The sequence below is a fragment of the Maylandia zebra genome, linkage group LG20 (assembly GCF_041146795.1).
Source record: "Maylandia zebra isolate NMK-2024a linkage group LG20, Mzebra_GT3a, whole genome shotgun sequence".
Classification (NCBI taxonomy): Eukaryota; Metazoa; Chordata; class Actinopteri; order Cichliformes; family Cichlidae; genus Maylandia; species Maylandia zebra.
The window spans coordinates 23,003,667-23,023,160 of NC_135186.1; the positions used below are offsets into that span (position 1 = coordinate 23,003,667).

At 40.2% G+C, this 19,494-nt stretch overlaps 1 protein-coding gene across 2 annotated transcripts in view; it reads left to right on the forward strand.

Annotated features, from left to right (window-relative positions):
* Positions 1–19,294, forward strand: part of samd10b (sterile alpha motif domain containing 10b) — a 64,033-nt gene extending 44,739 nt beyond the window's left edge. For both annotated transcript variants that reach the window (XM_076878302.1, XM_004545986.2), the window contains exons 3-5: positions 2,369–2,537; positions 8,792–8,932; positions 17,643–19,294. In XM_076878302.1, the coding sequence (XP_076734417.1) occupies positions 2,369–2,537; positions 8,792–8,932; positions 17,643–17,665 (333 nt within the window). In that variant the 3' untranslated portion in view covers positions 17,666–19,294. The remainder of the gene's footprint in view (positions 1–2,368; positions 2,538–8,791; positions 8,933–17,642) is intronic.
* Positions 19,295–19,494: the final 200 nt, after the last annotated feature.

Here is a 19,494-nt window from a genome sequence, read left to right on the forward strand (position 1 = left end):
AAACCAAGGCGCAAAATAACTGCCCATGAACTGAGAAAAGTCAAGCGTGCAGCTGCCAAGATGCCACTTGCCACCAGTTTGGCCATATTTCAGAGCTGCAACATCACTGGAGTGCCCAAAAGCACAAGGTGTGCAATACTCAGAGACATGGCCAAGGTAAGAAAGGCTGAAAGACGACCACCACTGAACAAGACACACAAGCTGAAACGTCAAGACTGGGCCAAGAAATATCTCAAGACTGGTTTTTCTAAGGTTTTATGGACTGATGAAATGAGAGTGAGTCTTGATGGGCCAGATGGATGGGCCCGTGGCTGGATTGGTAAAGGGCAGAGAGCTCCAGTCCGACTCAGACGCCAGCAAGGTGGAGGTGGAGTACTGGTTTGGGCTGGTATCATCAAAGATGAGCTTGTGGGGCCTTTTCGGGTTGAGGATGGAGTCAAGCTCAACTCCCAGTCCTACTGCCAGTTTCTGGAAGACACCTTCTTCAAGCAGTGGTACAGGAAGAAGTCTGCATCCTTCAAGAAAAACATGATCTTCATGCAGGACAATGCTCCATCACACGCGTCCAAGTACTCCACAGCGTGGCTGGCAAGAAAGGGTATAAAAGAAGAAAAACTAATGACATGGCCACCTTGTTCACCTGATCTGAACCCCATTGAGAACCTGTGGTCCATCATCAAATGTGAGATTTACAAGGAGGGAAAACAGTACACCTCTCTGAACAGTGTCTGGGAGGCTGTGGTTGCTGCTGCACGCAATGTTGATGGTGAACAGATCAAAACACTGACAGAATCCATGGATGGCAGGCTTTTGAGTGTCCTTGCGAAGAAAGGTGGCTATATTGGTCGCTGATTTGTTTTTCTTTTGTTTTTGAATGTCAGAAATGTATATTTGTGAATGTGGAGATGTTATATTGGTTTCACTGGTAAAAATAAATAATTGAAATGGGTATATATTTGTTTTTTGTTAAGTTGCCTAATAATTATGCACAGTAATAGTCACCTGCACACACAGATATCCCCCTAAAATAGCTAAAACTAAAAACAAACTAAAAACTACTTCCAAAAACATTCAGCTTTGATATTAATGAGTTTTTTGGGTTCATTGAGAACATGGTTGTTGTTCAATAATAAAATTGTTCAATAATAAAATTATTCCTCAAAAATACAACTTGCCTAATAATTCTGCACTCCCTGTAGACTCACTGGTGTCGTCTTACTGTCTGCTCACATACATGTGCGAAAGTGTGAAGCCACAGCTGGTTTTTAAAAAATGGAAAATTGGTGCAGCAATTTACATATAAACATGGGAAATACAGCACATTTTTGTAAAATTCAACTGAGCTGTGTTTTAGAGATGGCTGTAGATACTCATTGTTAAATCTGATATCATTCATACAATATGAACTACAAACTAGAGATTTTGATTCATCACACTATAAGCTATTGTCACTGATTTTTGTGTAATTTCACATACCCCAGCCTTTTCTCCCTGTTTCCCTTCCCTTCACTCTTCCACTGAGACTGAGGCTTCAGTGAAGAGTAGATGGATCAGCTGAAGGGCCAGATGTGTCCTGTGTCAGATCTTTAAAGGATTGTTTTCCTATTTCTTAAGGACATGACTGTCAGATACTGCTCATCTGCTGTAGTTTTTTTTATGCCTGCCGCTTATTCTTTTGTTCTCCAGTTGTTCAGTTTTAAGGAAACACTGCACATCATGTAGATTCATAGATTCAACAAAAGAAATAGAAACTAATTTTATGTTTTTGTGGCATACTGCAAGTAGGAACGTGATTTATAATTGGTTCCATTGTTAGCTGTCTGGTTTCTATATACATAACACTGGTCCATCCCTGGATTTTGTTGTGTTTTTGTGCTTAAATGATTCATAGGTTAGTGTTAAGTGTCATGCTGAAGAGTGATGTAGTGAGGACCTAAAGGCAAAGGTGGAAAGAGAGAGAGCACAAACAAAAAGCAAACTGTTTAAGTAGACTGGTAAGTCCATACCAATCTGAAACAAAAAAAAATAAAACAAACACCCGACATAAATAGAAATTATGAGGAAAAAATTGCCAAACACAAGATGTAAGATTCACAAAATAAATACCAAATCACAGGCATAAAAACCTCATGTTCATGGCAGCTTAACATACAAACACAAATAACATTCCTCTAAAAATGGTCAAGCGCAAGGACTTGACTGAAAATGGGTGAAAAAGCAGCCAATCTACATAGGCAAAGTTTGAAAAAGCTTCAGAAATCCTGAGAACTACTTCTCAAAACCAGCAAAGTATAAAGAAATCCAAGACTTTTGCACACTATTGTACAATATGCACATTGACAAACTGCTTCCTGTGTGTGTTCTTCAGTTACGTCCAGGTGAAGCGTTCACTGTGTACCACACCAGTCCTACACTGTCCAGTCTGTCCAAACCAGTGGTGCTGTGGACTCAGCAGGATGTCTGCAAGTGGCTTAAAAAACACTGTCCACACAACTACCTGACCTATGTAGAGGCCTTCTCCCACCACGCCATCACAGGTACAGTGCACAACATGTGAATATGTAGCATCAGTTGTTACAGAACTTTATGTATGCTGACTGGGATTGTTGTCTTTTATTTGCAGATAACGTCAATCACTATCCCTGCTAATAGTGTAAAGTGCACAAGATCTAGTCTTCTAGAGGGTGCTGTTTGTGTTAAACTTCTCATTGACCTCTGTTCCGTTCAATAAGCATAGTAGTGATGCTCATTTGGACTAAGGCATTGCAAACCAGAGCCATAAAAGGCTTAGTAAATCTCACACAAAGTTTTATTTTTAGGTTTGTGGTTCCACAGCTTAGCTTTCTCAACTGGAAACAGGTTTACACCCAAATCTCTGCAAAGGAGATTTAAAAGGCATACATGTGAGGTAACGAAAGGAGTGCAGCCTATTTTTGCAGAAGAAAGGCAAATCTGTGGAAAAAGTGCTGTGTTATCGTGTTTGAGTTCAAACAACACGCTCTCACACATTTATTTGTTAGTACTCCCACACAAATGCATGCGAGTGCTTAGATACACAAACCAAGGTAGTAACAGACATATGAGCATGTACGTGTTGACACATCCTCGTCCTTGACAGACCAGACGGTAGAGCAGTTTCTTTTTCAGAGTCTCATAGAGAACAGATTGCTGGTCTATGCTGCAGGGTCAGCCACCACTCACTTACATTTATACACACACACACACACACACACACACACACACACACACACACACACACACACACACACACACACACACACACACACACACACACACACACACAGTGCATTGCATACACAGGCTTCAGGGTTAACAATGCTGCCACCATCATAGCTGCCGTAGCTCTGATCTGATCATTTCTATTTATGTATTCTCTAACAGAGACCGTGAGATAGAGGCTTCAGCTCAATTATCCCTGTGTATTCACTTCAAGATGTCCAGCTGGATTTTATTTTGGCTCTGTTATTAGCTGATGTATTTTTCTTGTGCAAATGAGAGTTGAATATGTGTTTGTGTTGTGGATGCATTCGGTCAGCATAAAAAATAACCTCAGAAAAGACTACATACAAATTCTTTGCCTTTTTTGAAGGATGCTGATTCTCATCAGCAGCCATGAAATGGATTCTGTGTTTGTAAAGGAAAATATTTCTCTGAGCTGCTCTCAACCACTGGAAAAAAGCTATACCTGAGAAAAATCAGTGTAGCTTTCATAGTTTCTCCTGCAGTTTGAGTTGTTGTGCATTTATCAGCACGTTTAATCTGTTTCTACTGTTTCTAGCAATAGTGAGTACACAGTATTTTGTCAGTTTTCTATATAATCTATATTCTGTAGACTACATGTGCAATTTGATTACCACGTAGTAATGAGAGTCAAACTTACGATCCCATTAATGAACAGTTTCAGGAACAGTTTGAATTGAGTACTAGAGCAGTTACAGGACAACAATAAATGCTAAAATGTGCTATAGATGTGTAAATAAGCTAATGCTAGCACTAGCTAGCTTGAATAGCTTTTTTGGAGAAAATAGTGGTTAGAGACCTCAGCAGAATCCAAATTATTGTGATGGTGTGCAATAAACTTTAAATATTTTTGCCTTTGAAACTGCTGTTTCAAAGGCAGGGACCAAGTCTGCAACTGCTGGCAGTCAACTGACATCTTCAAAGCAGATTTAGTGCATCAAGACAGCAATAAAACGGTATTAAGATGGAATCAGTCTGCTATCAGTTTACAGTTAAAGTTGGAAATTGCATGCAATCTGTTTGTGATAATGCTTTGATTAGCTGTGATAAATGACCAAAAACTGTGGTGTCTATTACAGAAATTCACATTAATTGCTTAGTCTGGCCAGAACCTCCCATATATAAAACAGAAAATAAAGACTTTCCCCCACAAATAGTGATATAGTTGCTACAGTACAGCAATTTAGCTGCAAAATAACATAGGCAACTTTGCTTTCATGTATGAATAACACCCGTCAACTATTGAGGTAAGTCTCCTATTGCAAAGAGAAGCATCGCAAACAAGTTGCACTTATAGGAGCAGGCTCTGATTGATTGCAATGTGTTGGTAAATTAGACAACAATTATTTGCAAAGCTTTGCCAATCTGTGTGGGAGTGATTATAGTTAGTCTGAGCCAGACTTTTGTTTGGAGTTTGCCTCTCTCCAGGTGACCTCTGCAATCACCTTGCAATTGAAAGTGGTCGCCCAGAGCCTGAGGGTGTTCCATGTTAAAATATAGGTGCGTGGTGGGGTACTTCCAATCAATTGTCGAATGCAAAAAGTATCAATTTTCATGGTCACAAGGAGGCTGTAGTCATATTTTTTACTCTAGTGTGCCTGAGCCATTAATAATGTGGACATGTAGATACCAAAAATGCTGAACAGTAGCCTACGTGTGAATGTTAAACAAGCCCTTGATGCACAGAATAGCCACACTCTAGAGCACACACTACTTAATTATCTGATTTACTCTTAATGGGAGTATAATTTGCAACGTGAATACTATTCTACATTCAATTAGAATAAAAACTCCAATCTGAAAACATAAACTTTGCAAAATATTTATCAAGATCATAAATCAAATGAGAAGTGGAGTCATTTTCTCAAAGTTTTCCGTACAGCAATTTTGCAGCTATTGGAGTCAGCCCCTGCAGGACAGTAGAAATACTACACGTTTAAGTAATGTCCTTCATGACTTAAATGGCTTCATCAAGCGGCAACTATACTATACTGCATGCTGCACTGCAAGTTAGAACTATGCTACCGTTCATATTAGACTAAAATAACCTCAACTCTTTTGCAAAATGAGAGGAAAACAGGGCAAATAAAACTCAAACAAGCAAAGTGTGAAAGCAAGCAAATTTCTTACTTAATGCTTTTAGAGTTGATCATGTTACATGATGTCTGTTTAAGTCAAGGATCTGAATACTTCCTCCATCAGACAGCTGTTGTTTGCAGAAGTAAATAATAGATGTGATTACACTCGATTCTAGCAGATGTGCATGTGAGTTAGTGGCAGAAAACCATTTTTGCATTGCATTAAAAAGTTGATGTGATAGATGAGATGAGTCAGACTGAGGAACAGATGAGTCACACATTCAGACCAGTTCTTTCAGTTTTGTGCACTGTCTCCTCAACATTTTGATAAGTATTTCGTAAGTACTGTACAATAGGCCAAGAGGTGTGAAGCTGATAAATTGGCACTTGCTATCCAAATCTCATGTACTGTTACTTTCTCATAACATGGCTGTATACTTCACAGACTGAAGTTTGAACACACAGAAAGCTAGACCACCTCTATATGAGGTTTTAACTAGATTGCCCCTGAAGTTGCTCCTATATTTATTTCTTATGTTAATATTCTTAGTATAATATTTTATACCAAGTATGATTAACAGATATATTCAATAGATTAGTAATATAGACAGACCACAAAGTATGTAGCCAATAAAGCAAAAGTTAAATAGTTTAAATTGTTGGTCAGTTTGATCACAGATTTAAACTAAAGGTTGCCCTTTTATAAGGAAGTCCCCCCCCCCCCCCCCCCCCCCATGCACACACACCTTGGATTGCTTTTCAGACTGTTTTAAGAGTCATTATTGTTCCAGCCAAGGCAGAACTGCTTCCCATTTGCCCAGAGGCATTGTTAATAAGCAATTTATTTTGAAGCCAAATTGAGAGAGGCGATCTCTATTGAAACAGCTTTTGTTTTTGTGTCTCTTTTCTGCCTTTGACAGCATACTTTCCCTATCTGCAGGCAATTATTAGGAGCTGTATTAAGTCTGTCTGAGGGGAATTGATTTGAGCTCCATTCATCTGCTTTGTCTCATTTGTACACATGCACACACAGACATTCACAGAGCAAGGGCAGTAGTTTTTTTTTTTCTAGGACACACTGGTCCTGCTTTTGGCAAGCGCACATGAGAGGGCTTTTGTGGGGATTGGGTAAAGAGGCCGACGAATGTGTACGAGCAGACAGAAGAGTGTGTGTGTGTGTGTGTGTGTGTGTGTGTGTGTGTGTGTGTGTGTGTGTGTGTGTGTGTAAAAGAAAGAAATACTGATATACCACACAAAATAAATGGAAAATTATTGTTGTATCCTCGAGGTAGTTGTGCTCATACAAATTGGGTAATTCGACTCTGCGTGCTCGAAACAGGGAGCACCTGGACTCGGAGGAGAAGCAAATAATCTCCCTTTAAACAAAAAGTGCATAGACACACATGCACAGCAAACACACACGATCCATTCAACCATTATAAAAGCTAACTGGTTTGTCATGGCCTTTCCTCCAAGGGAGAGCAGCCATACCCACAGAAGAGGGAACTATTGTCTATATTGTTGGAGCCCATCTGGTAGTAAGGAAAAGACAGGCTGACAGTTCTGTCCTCATTTGGCTTGGCTAGTTCCATTGAGAGCAGTATATCGTATATCAGAGAGCTGGGAAGTGTACAAAACACACATTGCTGCTATCTTATATTATATTCAGCTGTCTGTTATATAAAGTATCAATTGGCTTTAAAAGAGCATTTTTGCTGAGATAGTTCCTCACTGTTTTGCATTGTTCTAGTCTGAAATTGTATTTCAGTTTACCTCAAGAGGAAACATACCACACTCACACACACATACGTCCATAGTAGAGTATAAAAATAAGACTGGAACCAAAAGAGTAGCAGCTTTTATTTGTGAGAGTGTACTAAACGGCAAATGAGTCAGCTGAGTCATGCAGCCAAAAACATGGAAATCTGTCAAGATGCCCATGCTACACGAGCTGATGGAAACAAAAGGTTTCCTTTAGCTAAATATAGAGCTGTTGGACTCATTTGGAAAAATTACACAATCCCAGATCAGTGCTTTTATACTGGTTTTAGGTTAGATGAAGGGTTTTTGCTGTATAACTTATCTGAATTGCTGTGATTAAGATGTTAAAGAAGAATATGGTTTGGGGCATGTTACATTTTTCTTAACAGATGGTTTTAGAGGCACTCAGGCCGGGCCTGGGTCACAACAGACCTATTTCAGTGTAATGTAGCACACCATCAAATCTCTTCTCCAACATAGAGTCTGTGTTATAAAATATGACTACAGAGTCCTTTAAGGGTATTTATATTTTATGGGCTAAGAAAAAAGACAGAGGGCATGTGGGTCTAATTCTCTATCCATTTTCCCTCTTTTGATTTTATTTGCTTTTATTGTGTTCCCTTCTTTCTCCTCTGCTTTTGCACTCGTCCTACAGATTTGCTCACTGATTACTGTGGGTACATAAAGGAAAAAATTGAGGCTCAGTGTAAGTGTGACAGCAAAAGAAACAGAAAGGAAATGTGAAAGGTGTTTACAAGCTATGAAATACACACTGGTTGTACATGCAATATATAACCTGTGTGACTTTTCTTCTCCAGAACATACTTATGATGCAGGTATAGAAAAATGAAAAAAACAAAGGTACAGAAGATATGTGCAGGGCAATGAAATGGAAATGAATAGAGTGATATAGAGAGCTGCATGAGTAATGAGTCAAATTATGATTTGGGCGTCGTACAGAGCTGCTGCAGGTATGATGGATTCCTCTTCTTTCTGCGCCTGCGAAGGACGTAGCTCTCCTACTCTCAGTAAGCTCTCTGTGTGCTGCACCTCCACACATACAAGTGTTTGATATTGTGTCTGTGTTCATGGGAGTGCGGCTTGGTTGTAAAAGCTGTTTACTGTGGGTAATGGTATGTTAAATGTGAGTGTCCCCAGGGTTAACTGCCAAACTGTAGTAAAACTTAACCATAGAAAGAGTCTGCCTGTGTGAGCCAGCCTTTTTACTGTTAGCCACCAGGTGGCTGAAGTGCTGACCAGGAAAAGAAAAAACATTTCTAATTTATGTACATAAGAATGTGCATTTCATTTGCCTTTTCTTTTTTGAGATTGGGAGAAAATTCACATTGGAAACATGTGGAACCCACAGATTTCTATCAAATGTATATTTTTCTTATTTTATTTATGTCAGCGACAACACTGCAACATTTAATAGATGCTTTATAACACTCACACACACAAAGAGATGGGTCCTGATATGTTCTTGCAGCTACACTACTGTTACATTTTATCAAATGTAAATGTAGTAGTTAAATGTGTCAGTATTTTCCCATAGGGTTATATGAAACAATATTTCATTTACAAGGGCTAAATCAAAATTTTAAGCTGATAACACTGAAATATCTATTTTATGGCTACTTTCTGAATTAGTGGAGAAAACTATCCTGACGTTTCCCTTCTGTTCCTTGCAGGACGGGCATTGCTGCGTTTAAATGGGGAGAAGTTGGAGAGGATGGGCATTGTCCAGGAGACACTAAGGCAGGAGGTCCTCCAACAGGTCCTCCAGCTGCAGGTCAGAGAAGAGGTCCGCAACCTGCAGCTCCTTAGTAGAAGTAAGATCTCAAGATTTTGTGAGCGAATAACCACGCTGCTGTGCACTTCTGTTTTGTGCCTGTAATTGTGTGCTGGTGTATTGATGTGAGAGAGGGAACAATAACAAGAGACAGGGGAAGAGCAGTTGGGCTTGGTTAAATTGGGAGGTGGCAGCGTGAGACCATTGATGCCTGCTGTGACATACGTGGAGTTGGGCATTCAAGTGCAATTGTTTGTGGCTGTGTGGTTTTATTGAAGGGAGCCCTTGATTTGCTGCACTGCCTCTGAATGGTGACTTCGGTAAATTCTTTTATTTTCCAGCCATCAATAAACTTGCTCAGGCAGGCACTGCTGACCTGGATTCAGACGTTGATGTGGTTTGTGTCTTAAAAGGAGTGTTTTTCTTTTTATCTGCTGCGGTGATTGTTTTCTGTGCGCATTGAGGACTGGGTGGCATCAAAGGGAAACACGTGCACAGGCTCCTTTCTCTGTATGAGCACGATTATATGGTTATTTAAAGCTTCCAACATTTTCAGTACATTTTATATTCCAACTTTAGCAGAATTACCTCATCCAATAGGCCAAATGTAATGATGATAAGTGCCATAGTTTTTCTTGGTGTAAGAGTTTGTATTCAAAGCCGAATGCGGGGCACCTTCACTCAGTTTAAACACTATAATCTTCAAGATCATGACCTATATCAAGAAGCAGCAACATCCTAGCTGAGCACATACCTTGAATAAAAGGGATTCTGCAACATTTAAGGGGAATTGCAAGAAGCTTACAGCCTTAGTCGTTTCTAGATTGTTCAAGCTTAAAACAAAAAATGTCTCGAGGTTTCAGATTATCCTGAAGAACAAAGCTTTTTCTGCAAAATTCAAGAAAAAAAAATGCCCAGTCTCCCTTAACATGAGTGTTTTTGTCTAAAATTGATTATTTTGTTAAATCAGGCTGAGCAGTGAAGTTGTTTTTGTCATCAAGTGATCATCATCAACTGATGGCACAAGGGCTCTTATAATCACCAGTTAGATACAAACAAGTAAATGAAACACTCCTTGTACTTTGACAAGCTCTCCACTTTCAGTATCTGATCATGCATGCTGCTGAAGTTACTGTTTGGTTTTCTGCATATTCCTACTTGCTGCAGACCACTTTGGGGTAAGTGTGGGGAAAATATGTTTATGTGAATTTTAATTTTTCAGTGGCCCATACATAAAGCTGTGTACAGAGCCAGAGAGACGGAAGAGCTACACATCTGGGGCTACAGCACGAAGCTGTACAAAAATCCTGCATGGTTGTGCACTGTTGTCAAGGCATGGACAAGTTTGCCAGTTAAACATCTACAACAAACTAACAACAATAAAGATAAATCATCTTCAGTTTGAGATATAGGGAAGCAGTGAAGAGAGTTTATGTGGTTTAAAATATTATCATGTGATAGTTTGAATTTACATTCAGTAATGAAAACACTGGAGTTGTAGTTCTCTATTAATAAAAATGAATTCTTTAGAGCTTAGAAGCAAAGGTTGTGCCTGAAAGAGCAATAATGTAGATATATTCGGGGTGAGAGGTTGGGGTTGCAGAAAATGTTTGAGAGTTGCTGAATTAAGAATTGTAATTGGTATAAAACCCCTACAGTAATTAATGAATAACAAGAAACAGCACACAGGACTGAATTGGGTGACTACTAAAGACTAAATTCTAATTTGTTTCAGTAAAAGGCGCTGCACTTTCTTTGAAGTGGTAATTATACAAAATCAGTCTCAGGTTAGCACTCAGTACTGTTTGACACGGATGGACCACTCCCTCTCATCTTTTTGCCTCATTCACTTCACTTACAGATAAAGAATGTAAAAGTGCATTTGATGGCATGCGTGCCAACCAAGCATGCTGTATTAAATTAAGCTGAATTAAACTGAGACATGTGATGCAACTTACTGGTAGGCAGAATTGCTTTTGGAAACTTCTATTAACTGGAAAATGCATTGCAATGCAAATGTAATTTCCCAGTTCAGCAGCCTCTGACTTTAAGCTATAAGGCCAAGCTAATTTGGTGCACTCATAAAACACCTGAGTTTCACAGGGTTGCAGGGTATTCAAAGGTGATAAAGGCAGGTCGAGGTGTGAACCCTTGGAAGAAGCGATAATGGGGATGTTTCAGTGGCTGAAATGAAATGAGAAGTGTTATGAGGTGGTGTGATGTGATGAGGTGCTGATGAGGTGCTCATCTCAGGAAAAGGTGAAGGTCTGGACTGAAACTGGTTTAGTGTAAGATAACAATCTTGTCATTTTCTAAAAAACAAGTTAATGTTGCAATCAACTTCATGTAACCAGTGTCAAAGTCATCCACAATTTTATTGTCAGAACTTCTCAGAAGTAGAGGAGGAAGAGACACAGCTGTTTTCTAGCCTAAAGTCAAACGTCGCAGTTTATTGTCAGTGCCTCAGCCAACTTGTATCTTAACCATTCCAGTAACATGGCTGTAGAAATAAGACACCAATGGCTGTCACTTACCTGACCATTTTCATCCAAACCACTGATCCCACTGCTTTTGTATGATTTTGGTGTGCCTGTAGCTCAGGTGGTAGAGCATGTCACCTACAAATCAGAAGACTGGTCATTCAATCGCGGGGCTGCTCCAGTCTGCATGCCAAAAATCCTCGGGCAAGACACTAACCAGGTTGCTCTCCAATGCATCCATCAGAGTGTGAATGTTAGACACAAAGTGCTTGTATGAATGAGTGTGACTAGGTGAATGAGGCATGTTGTTTAAAGCATTTTGAGTGTTCAGGTAGAGTAGAGAGGCACTACATAAGAACCAGTCCATTTACCATTTGCCATAAAGCTTCATAGAGACATTTATGGCCCGCAGATTATCCTCTTATTTCCAAAAGTTCCAAAACTCTTCCTTTATCCCTACCAAAAAATATATATATTTCAATTTTTTAGTAAAATATATTTCTGATGGAATTAAGTTTCTGTGGATCAGTCACCAGGTGGGGCTGGGTTAAGACGGAAAAAATATGCTGATGTGAGGAGAAAAGGGAATGAGGCTGACGTTTTGGCTTGTGAGTCAGATGTGGAGAAGGATGCTGATGGTGAAACGGAAGATAGAGAGAAAGAAAGAAAGAAGCAGACTCACTCAGTGGTTAATGCATATTAGGATTTAGACTTGTTCATCTTTGCTCACTCCACACACACTTCTAACTATTCTCCCTGAATGATTCGCCCAATACACTTTCAATTCTGGGGTGATTTAGCAGAGCCGTCATACCAGCTGTCAGGTCTGATTCATCTCCAGTGGATTTACCAAAAATTAAATATTGATCTCACAATAACTTTAAAAAAAAAGGGGGGGTGAAAATACAGATGCAGCAGTAAAGCTGAATCTGATGGGAGCTTGTCTCTGATCTGAGCCGCGATAGCACACTTTAACGCAACCCTTACAAGGCCCTCACATTATTGATGTCAGGATTGTAGAAGGCTCTGTTCAGTAATTCTTAAGCTTTTACAAGCAGTGCAGACTTTCTCTGTCTCTCTCCAATTCATTAAAAAAGCTGAAACAGAGCTGTGATACAAAATTAAAGGGACAAATTATAGAAAAGAGCACCTAAACACCTGGAGGGTATGATTTGAATATGGAGAGGTGAAAAAGACAAGACTAGTGTGCCATAAAAAGGAGGACAGAGAGCTGAGACTGGAGGTGAAGTGTTTAACAGAGAAAAATACTGGAACTGAAATAAACAGATCACAGAGATAAAGAAATGAGACAGGTGAAGAGGTTAATAAAGGGACATTGATACTTGATCTGATTTCACTTTTATTCTCTGACTACGGGGCCCTACTTTTCTGCTTCTTGTTAATCTGCGTAAAGCAGGCTCAGTTGCTTAAAGCAATGTAATAACATTTCACACTCAGCCAAGAATGAGATTACTTTGGCTGCAAATTATGGTTGAAAATGCTCTTCTGCATGCGATACCCAGTGAAAAACAAAACTCTTGTCTGTGGATAAAAGGGAAGTTTGTCTGTTATTTGATGTCCATAAAAATTGTGGAAAGATTTTTTTTAAGATGTTCCCCATCTGTAAATTTTGATTATTAAATTAAAACATTTCATGATATTTCCATGCCCTGAGAAAATAGCAAAATAAAACTGGAGGTGCAGAAATGTAAAAATAGACTAAAACACTAGATGGGATGGTTGGAGGGGGATGTTTTGGCCTCCACTGCACCAGCTGCGAATGTTCATTTTTAAGATGTCTTTCACAAGTCACCCAACTTCATGAAAGCCCGTGACTAAACTGCTACTCTGCCCTTTAAAGGTTGGCTGTGGTGACTTCGATGATTAGGTATTTTTGGTTTCTGTAATAGCAGCCCTTCCTGTGAGCCTCGGAAGAACACATAATCTCTTAAAGTCCTCACAAGCCTTTTCTTTCCTCCCTAAACTCCTGATATTCACTTCTAAAGACTTTGCTAGATTTTTCTCATTGGCTTCTTTTTTCTTTCCTTCTACCATATAAAACATGAATGGAAACAACATAAATAAAACTGATGTTTTAGAAAACACACAGTTCATTTTCAGTCATTGCTGCAGATCCATGTAATGGATCTTGTCTTACTTACTGACCACTCAAAGCACTTTACAACTCACCTGCCTCACAGCCATAATCGATTAAGAATCACCAATTAACCTATAATTCGGGTCTTTTGATTCTAGGCTGAAGGCGGTGTACCTTGAAGAAATCTATCCTAATCAGAGAGAAAGCAAGAAAAGTCCACAAAGAAAGGCCCAAGCAGGGCAAGAGATTCAAACTAGGAACCTTAAGCAGCCTATCACTGTGCTTTAAAAATACATAACTTGTTTGGGACACTAAAAAGCCCAAGGTAAACTCTTAAGGCATACATATATATTCATGTTTGCGGGGGCAGCAGCCTAAGCAAAGAGGCCCAGACCTCCCTCTCCCCAGCCACCTCCTCCAGCTTATCCGGGGGAATACCAAGGCGTTCCCAGGCCAGCCGAGAGATATAATCTCTCCAGCGTGTCCTGGGTCTGCCCCGGGGCCTCCTCCTGGTGGGACATGCCTGGAACACCTCACCCAGGAGGCGCCCAGGGGGCATCCTTGTCAGATGCCCGAACCACCTCAGCTGGCTCCTTTCGATGTGGAGCAGCAGCTGCTCTACTCTGAGCCCCTCCCGGATGGCCGAACTTCTCACCCCATCTCTAAGGGAGAGGCCAGCCACCCTTCGGAGGAAGCTCATTTCTGCCGCTTGTATCCGCGATCTCGTTCTTTCGGTCACTACCCACAGCTCGTGGCCATAGGTGAGGGTAGGGACGTAGATCGACCAGTAAATTGAGAGCTTCGCTTTTACACTCAGCTCCCTCTTCACCACGACGGACCGGTGCAGCGTCCGCATTACTGCAGCTGCAGCCCCAATCCGTCTGTCGATCTCCGGCTCCCTTCTCCCATCACTCGCGAACAAGACCCCGAGATACTTGAACTCCTCCACTTGGGGCAGGAACTCATCCCCGACCCGGAGTGGGCACTCCACCCTTTTCCGGCTGAGAAAAAAAGAACCCTACATTAATTGGCATGTTTTCAGTTATTCTTTTGATATATGGGCATTTTTGATAACATGACATGAAATTTTTTGCTTTGCAATAGCTCATTTTGCCTCCTTCACCTAATAAGATGTGTTCATGCAGTCCAAGAGTCTTGTTGCTTCTGGTTCCCCTCCAGTGCTCTTTTGAAATTGGCCAAGTTTCTCTCAGAGGGGATGTTTGGTTTCCAAGTGCCTCTTTGCCTTATTTGGCACCATGTTCATATTAGACGACTTCTCCTGACAGATGACACGCTGAGGCTGAGGGCTGCTGACATCCGCGGTCTAGCAGAAGTCATAAGAAAGGGGGATTTTAAGATCATTCCTGATAGCTTCTTCTCCCTGTTTTCAGGGGGTCTGTGGTCACATTGTTGGTAGATGTGTTTGGTTCATGCAAGAAAATGATTCATGTTCCCCTATCTGAAATCTTGTTACGCTCTTTGCTAAACCAGGGTTTAATGTGTTACGCTATGATAATTCCTACCCTCCAGAAACAACATGAAATGACTTAGTTCAGTTTCACAGAAACCTCTTAAAAAACAGGGAATAGAATTTGCATCTGAATTGGAAAAAGGGGGCCTACAGCTATCAGATATTGGATATGTTTTATTTCGTTTTATGGCATGTAAATAATAGTCAAGTAATTGTCAGTGATGAGTAATGATCAGTCAAATGAACAATAAGGGAATTGATAGTAATCTTTTGCATATAAAATACCAATCATCTATCTAACCCATCCAACCATACAGAGGCTGATTCCAGTGAGATAAATGTGTTCTGATAGTCAGGGTCCATTTCATGGTTAAAAACAAAGTCCAGCTCACAATGATGTGACTCTTGGAGCATAACCCACCTCACTCCTTTACATATTGTTTAATATTAGACTGAAAAACTTTTGGAATTCACTGTTATAAACTTTTTATCCACTTTTTAAGTCTGCAGACAGTAAGCGTTTGAAATGCAAAACATTTGAAAGAATGTAGATTTACATCCCAGCATCAAAGCTAAATGCAAATTTATACATGAGCGCATCCGTCCTGGCAGTACTATGCAGCATACAATACTGCTCTTCATGTATACAACCCTGCTACTGTTGGTAATGGTGCGGTGCCTTATCTTTTTTTGTGTGTGTGGATCTTTTATTTGTACTTTTACACACTACATTTCAAGTGTTCTCGGTAGAATTGGTTGCTTTACTTTAGTCAGCAAGTGAAAGGTAAGGTTGATGTCTTTCAAAGCCCAGAGCCACAGCTCTCTTAGGGCAACGTAAACCATGCAGGGGTTGTAACATCTTGAATGCTTTGGGAGAGAGGATTCACATCAGAGCCCAGTGGGAGATCCACCTTCCCTCTTCCTCTTAGCCACTGGTTGCGAATAATATCTTTATAACATACTGTCAGAACCCCCCCCCCCCCCCCACCTTCTTCTTCAACATATCAATTTTTCATCAGTCATTCTGTGCATTTGTATGCAGCCATCTGCCATATTTTAGACTCTTTCCAGTAATTATCTAAAACTGATGAAGTTGCAATTAACCTCTACAAAACACCAGACACCACCCACCCCCAAATGCAAAAAGAAACCCTGTCAATAGCACTTTGGCTGCCTTACAAGACTGCCTTGGTAACCTTTTTGCTCTGAATCGATTCTGTGTGTTGCCCATCCTTGCACAGCTTTACTCGGAGCTCCCTATGGTGCCCGCCAGCTGAATTAGAATATGAATGAAACTCTGAGTGTGACAGACAGAGAAGAAGGAGGAACATGTCATTTCTCCTCAGAACAAATTTTGCTCAGTTGCGTTTCACCCCCATCCCTCCCGTCTTCCCACCCACCTCCCCTCCTCTGCTTCATCTAGGCTCTGACGACTCCATAGGGAGCTCATTTAAAAGAATTTCTATCACAGAAACTGTTTTCTCTTTGTCTGTGCAAGCCTCAAGTCATATCAGCGCCTCTCTGTCCTGTCTGCTTTTCCATTCTGTCCCTCTGTTGTTTCCTGGTCGAGGTTTACTACGGTTCTACGTTACATCTGTCTGTGTTGGCTACAAATCTACAGACAGGTATTGTCTCTTCCTTGGCAATCAGAAAAGGAGGGCTTGGAGCTGAAATGCCAACAGTCTGGGAAAGAAGTCTGCCGTTCTGCTGACACTGGTGTCATTTTAGGATGCAACAAACTGGCTAGTTGTCAGGGAAACCACCTGGTTGAATCTGTTGTTTGAAAAGACCCAAGAATAGATAATTAGAGAAAAAAAAAAGGTTTGCTAATTAAATCCCTTTTTTGTAAAGCTTTGTAGCCTTTTCTACCTCCAATTATTAATAATTTATTCATCTCCATTTTATTGTCTTTTTCACTACTTAGTACCATTATTCTACTTCTTAGTCAGTCTGCCAGTGCTTGTCCAAATGACTGTTTGTTTTGGAGACTGTTGCTCTGTGACTGAGTGCAGAGTATTACATCAACAGAGATTAATCACAAAAGTTTCACACTAGTGTAAATGTGGTTGTATATTGTACTCGGAACAACAAGCATGAATTTTATTCTGTTGTTTGGTGGTTGTCTTTTTCCCCCACTTCTTTAGTTGAACCTATGAAAAATGCAAACAACAACACAGTTTGATAGCCATGAAATAGTAGTTTTACACCAACATGGTGATTCCCAAAGAGGTATTAGTCAAGTTTAGAGCATGCTGTATCTCTATACGTTGTGCAGTCCCCCCCCAAGAAAAAAAAAAAAACCTGAGGAGACTGAACCAGGCCTGAAGACTATCCACTGCCGATGAATAGTATCTTGGGGGGGGGAAATCTGACACAGGATTATAGAGATGTGTCTGGTCCTTCCATTTATCCATCTACAGTTCACCAAAACCACAATGAAAGGTTGCTGACAATAAGGCATCCTTACTGAGACAAATGCTTGGATATTAGAGAGACTCTTAGATACATCTGTGCTCTCAGGACAGCACAGACTTGCACTGAGTGCATACAGAACAAGCATACCAAGAGAGAAATGTGTATTAACTATTTACTGAGGTCACAAAGGAGTATGATGTAAGAACAAACTAGTGCTGCACTTTCAACCTCTTTTGCATGTGAATCCTATTTATGTATTCCCCTCTCTTCTCTCCCCTCTCTGCAGCCTCCTTTGGAAATTTCTCTTAGCTCATCCCTGGATCCATTTAGTGGCCCTTTCCCTCATCCCTTGTCACAATACGTCTCTAGGAGCCATGGAAGAGCTGCTGTCTTCAAATATGTGAGCGGAGAATCAACGAGTGAAAGGGGAGAGGACGAGCCTATAGACTACATGCCAACCAGTCTGGAGGATTCTCATTCAACACGGCCAATCGGGTTTACAGACACTGAGACAGAGACAAAAACCCCGCTCTAGGCAGGGTTACCCCCTGTAACATACGATAAGATGATAAGATGAAAAGATGAAAGATTAACAATCTTTGTGATGATGTTTGCCTGGCGCGGGCATATCTTCGGTCATAGCAAATCTCCTTTTGGTTTCCTTTCTCAGCTGGAATGCACTGATTGAGTCATTTCAGCAGTAGCTATTGAAATTATATGTATTTGACATAAGTAGCGGTTATTGAATGAATTATTTTTTGACATGGTTTCACTTAGTTTGTAATAAGCATTTGGCCCAGTGGCAAAGGAAATGTGGATGTAACCATAGATTTATAGGCAGAGCTACAATTTAGACAATGGAACCTTACATTTAATCTTTATCTCCCTGTAAAGTAACAACCATGAGCGTATTCAAAGGTAATTAGAGCTTTTGTTAAAAGCATTTGACTAATGCCAGTTTAATCAACCCCTCACCCACGTGTCACACTGCATTTTCCTCTCAGGACATCGGTGTCAGAATTTGCAGGCTTGGAAGATGAACATTAACACTTCAGGCTGAATGTCATTCCCACAATAAAATTTTTGTATTGTGACTAATCTGCAGTATTTCAGTGAGAATTTAGAAATATATATTATAGGGTGTGAGCATTGTAGAGTAACATACACTTTAATGTGTGTATACTGTAACAGTTCTTTGGTCTTTTATTAATGAAATGGATCCAAGGGGCTCACAGAGTTAATGAGATTATAATTGCTTGATAAAGCAATAATGCTAGTGCTAAAAGGTGAAGAAGATGCACATCTGTAGAGATGGGATGCACCGTGTGAGTGTCTGCTGACGGAAATAAACACCTTGCCCTCTACAGTGGCAGTACTTGCAAGCCTTGTAGTTTCAGTCCTTTGTCTGTGATCATGTATACTGTATGTCACCTCTTACACACAGATACAACAAGAAGGATGGGTCTCCGTTTGTGTTCCATCTTGTTTCTCTCCCTGATGTGACGCTGTACTGTCAAATGGTCAGAAAACAAGATACGGTTGAGATTCCCACTGTGAACGAAACCAGCACCGTTGATGTCCTTCTAGGCAACAGCAGACAGCGACGATGACAATGATGCTCAAGACGGATGACTAAATCAGTGAAATGAAACGTTAAAAAAAAAAAAAAACACAACTTCCAAAACATCTGCACCAACCATCTTCCAACTGTCCTTTTACAAGGACGCTTTGAGTAATGTGAGATATCGACTGTTAAATGGGAAGAAAACACACTTTTATTTTTAGATGAAAAAATGTACTGTAAATACTGGTTTACATTGACTGATGATTTATGACCTGCAAAAGGAGAAAATGTTTCTCTGTTTTACAGATTCAACAGTGGAATGGAAAATGATGAAAGCTGTCATCATGTTTTTTGAATAAACTAACTGAGATGAATTGTTAGTTGAGTTTTTAATCAGCAGCCTTTGAAATGCATGTATTTGACAGTAAAATAACATTGGGGGGGCACAACAAATGACGCTAAAAAGAGGAGACAAGACAAAGGAAGGCATAAAAGAAAGAATGGAAAAGAAACAAAATAAAACAAGCCCCAGAACATAATCACACTTCAGCCTGATATACACCGCCAAAACCTA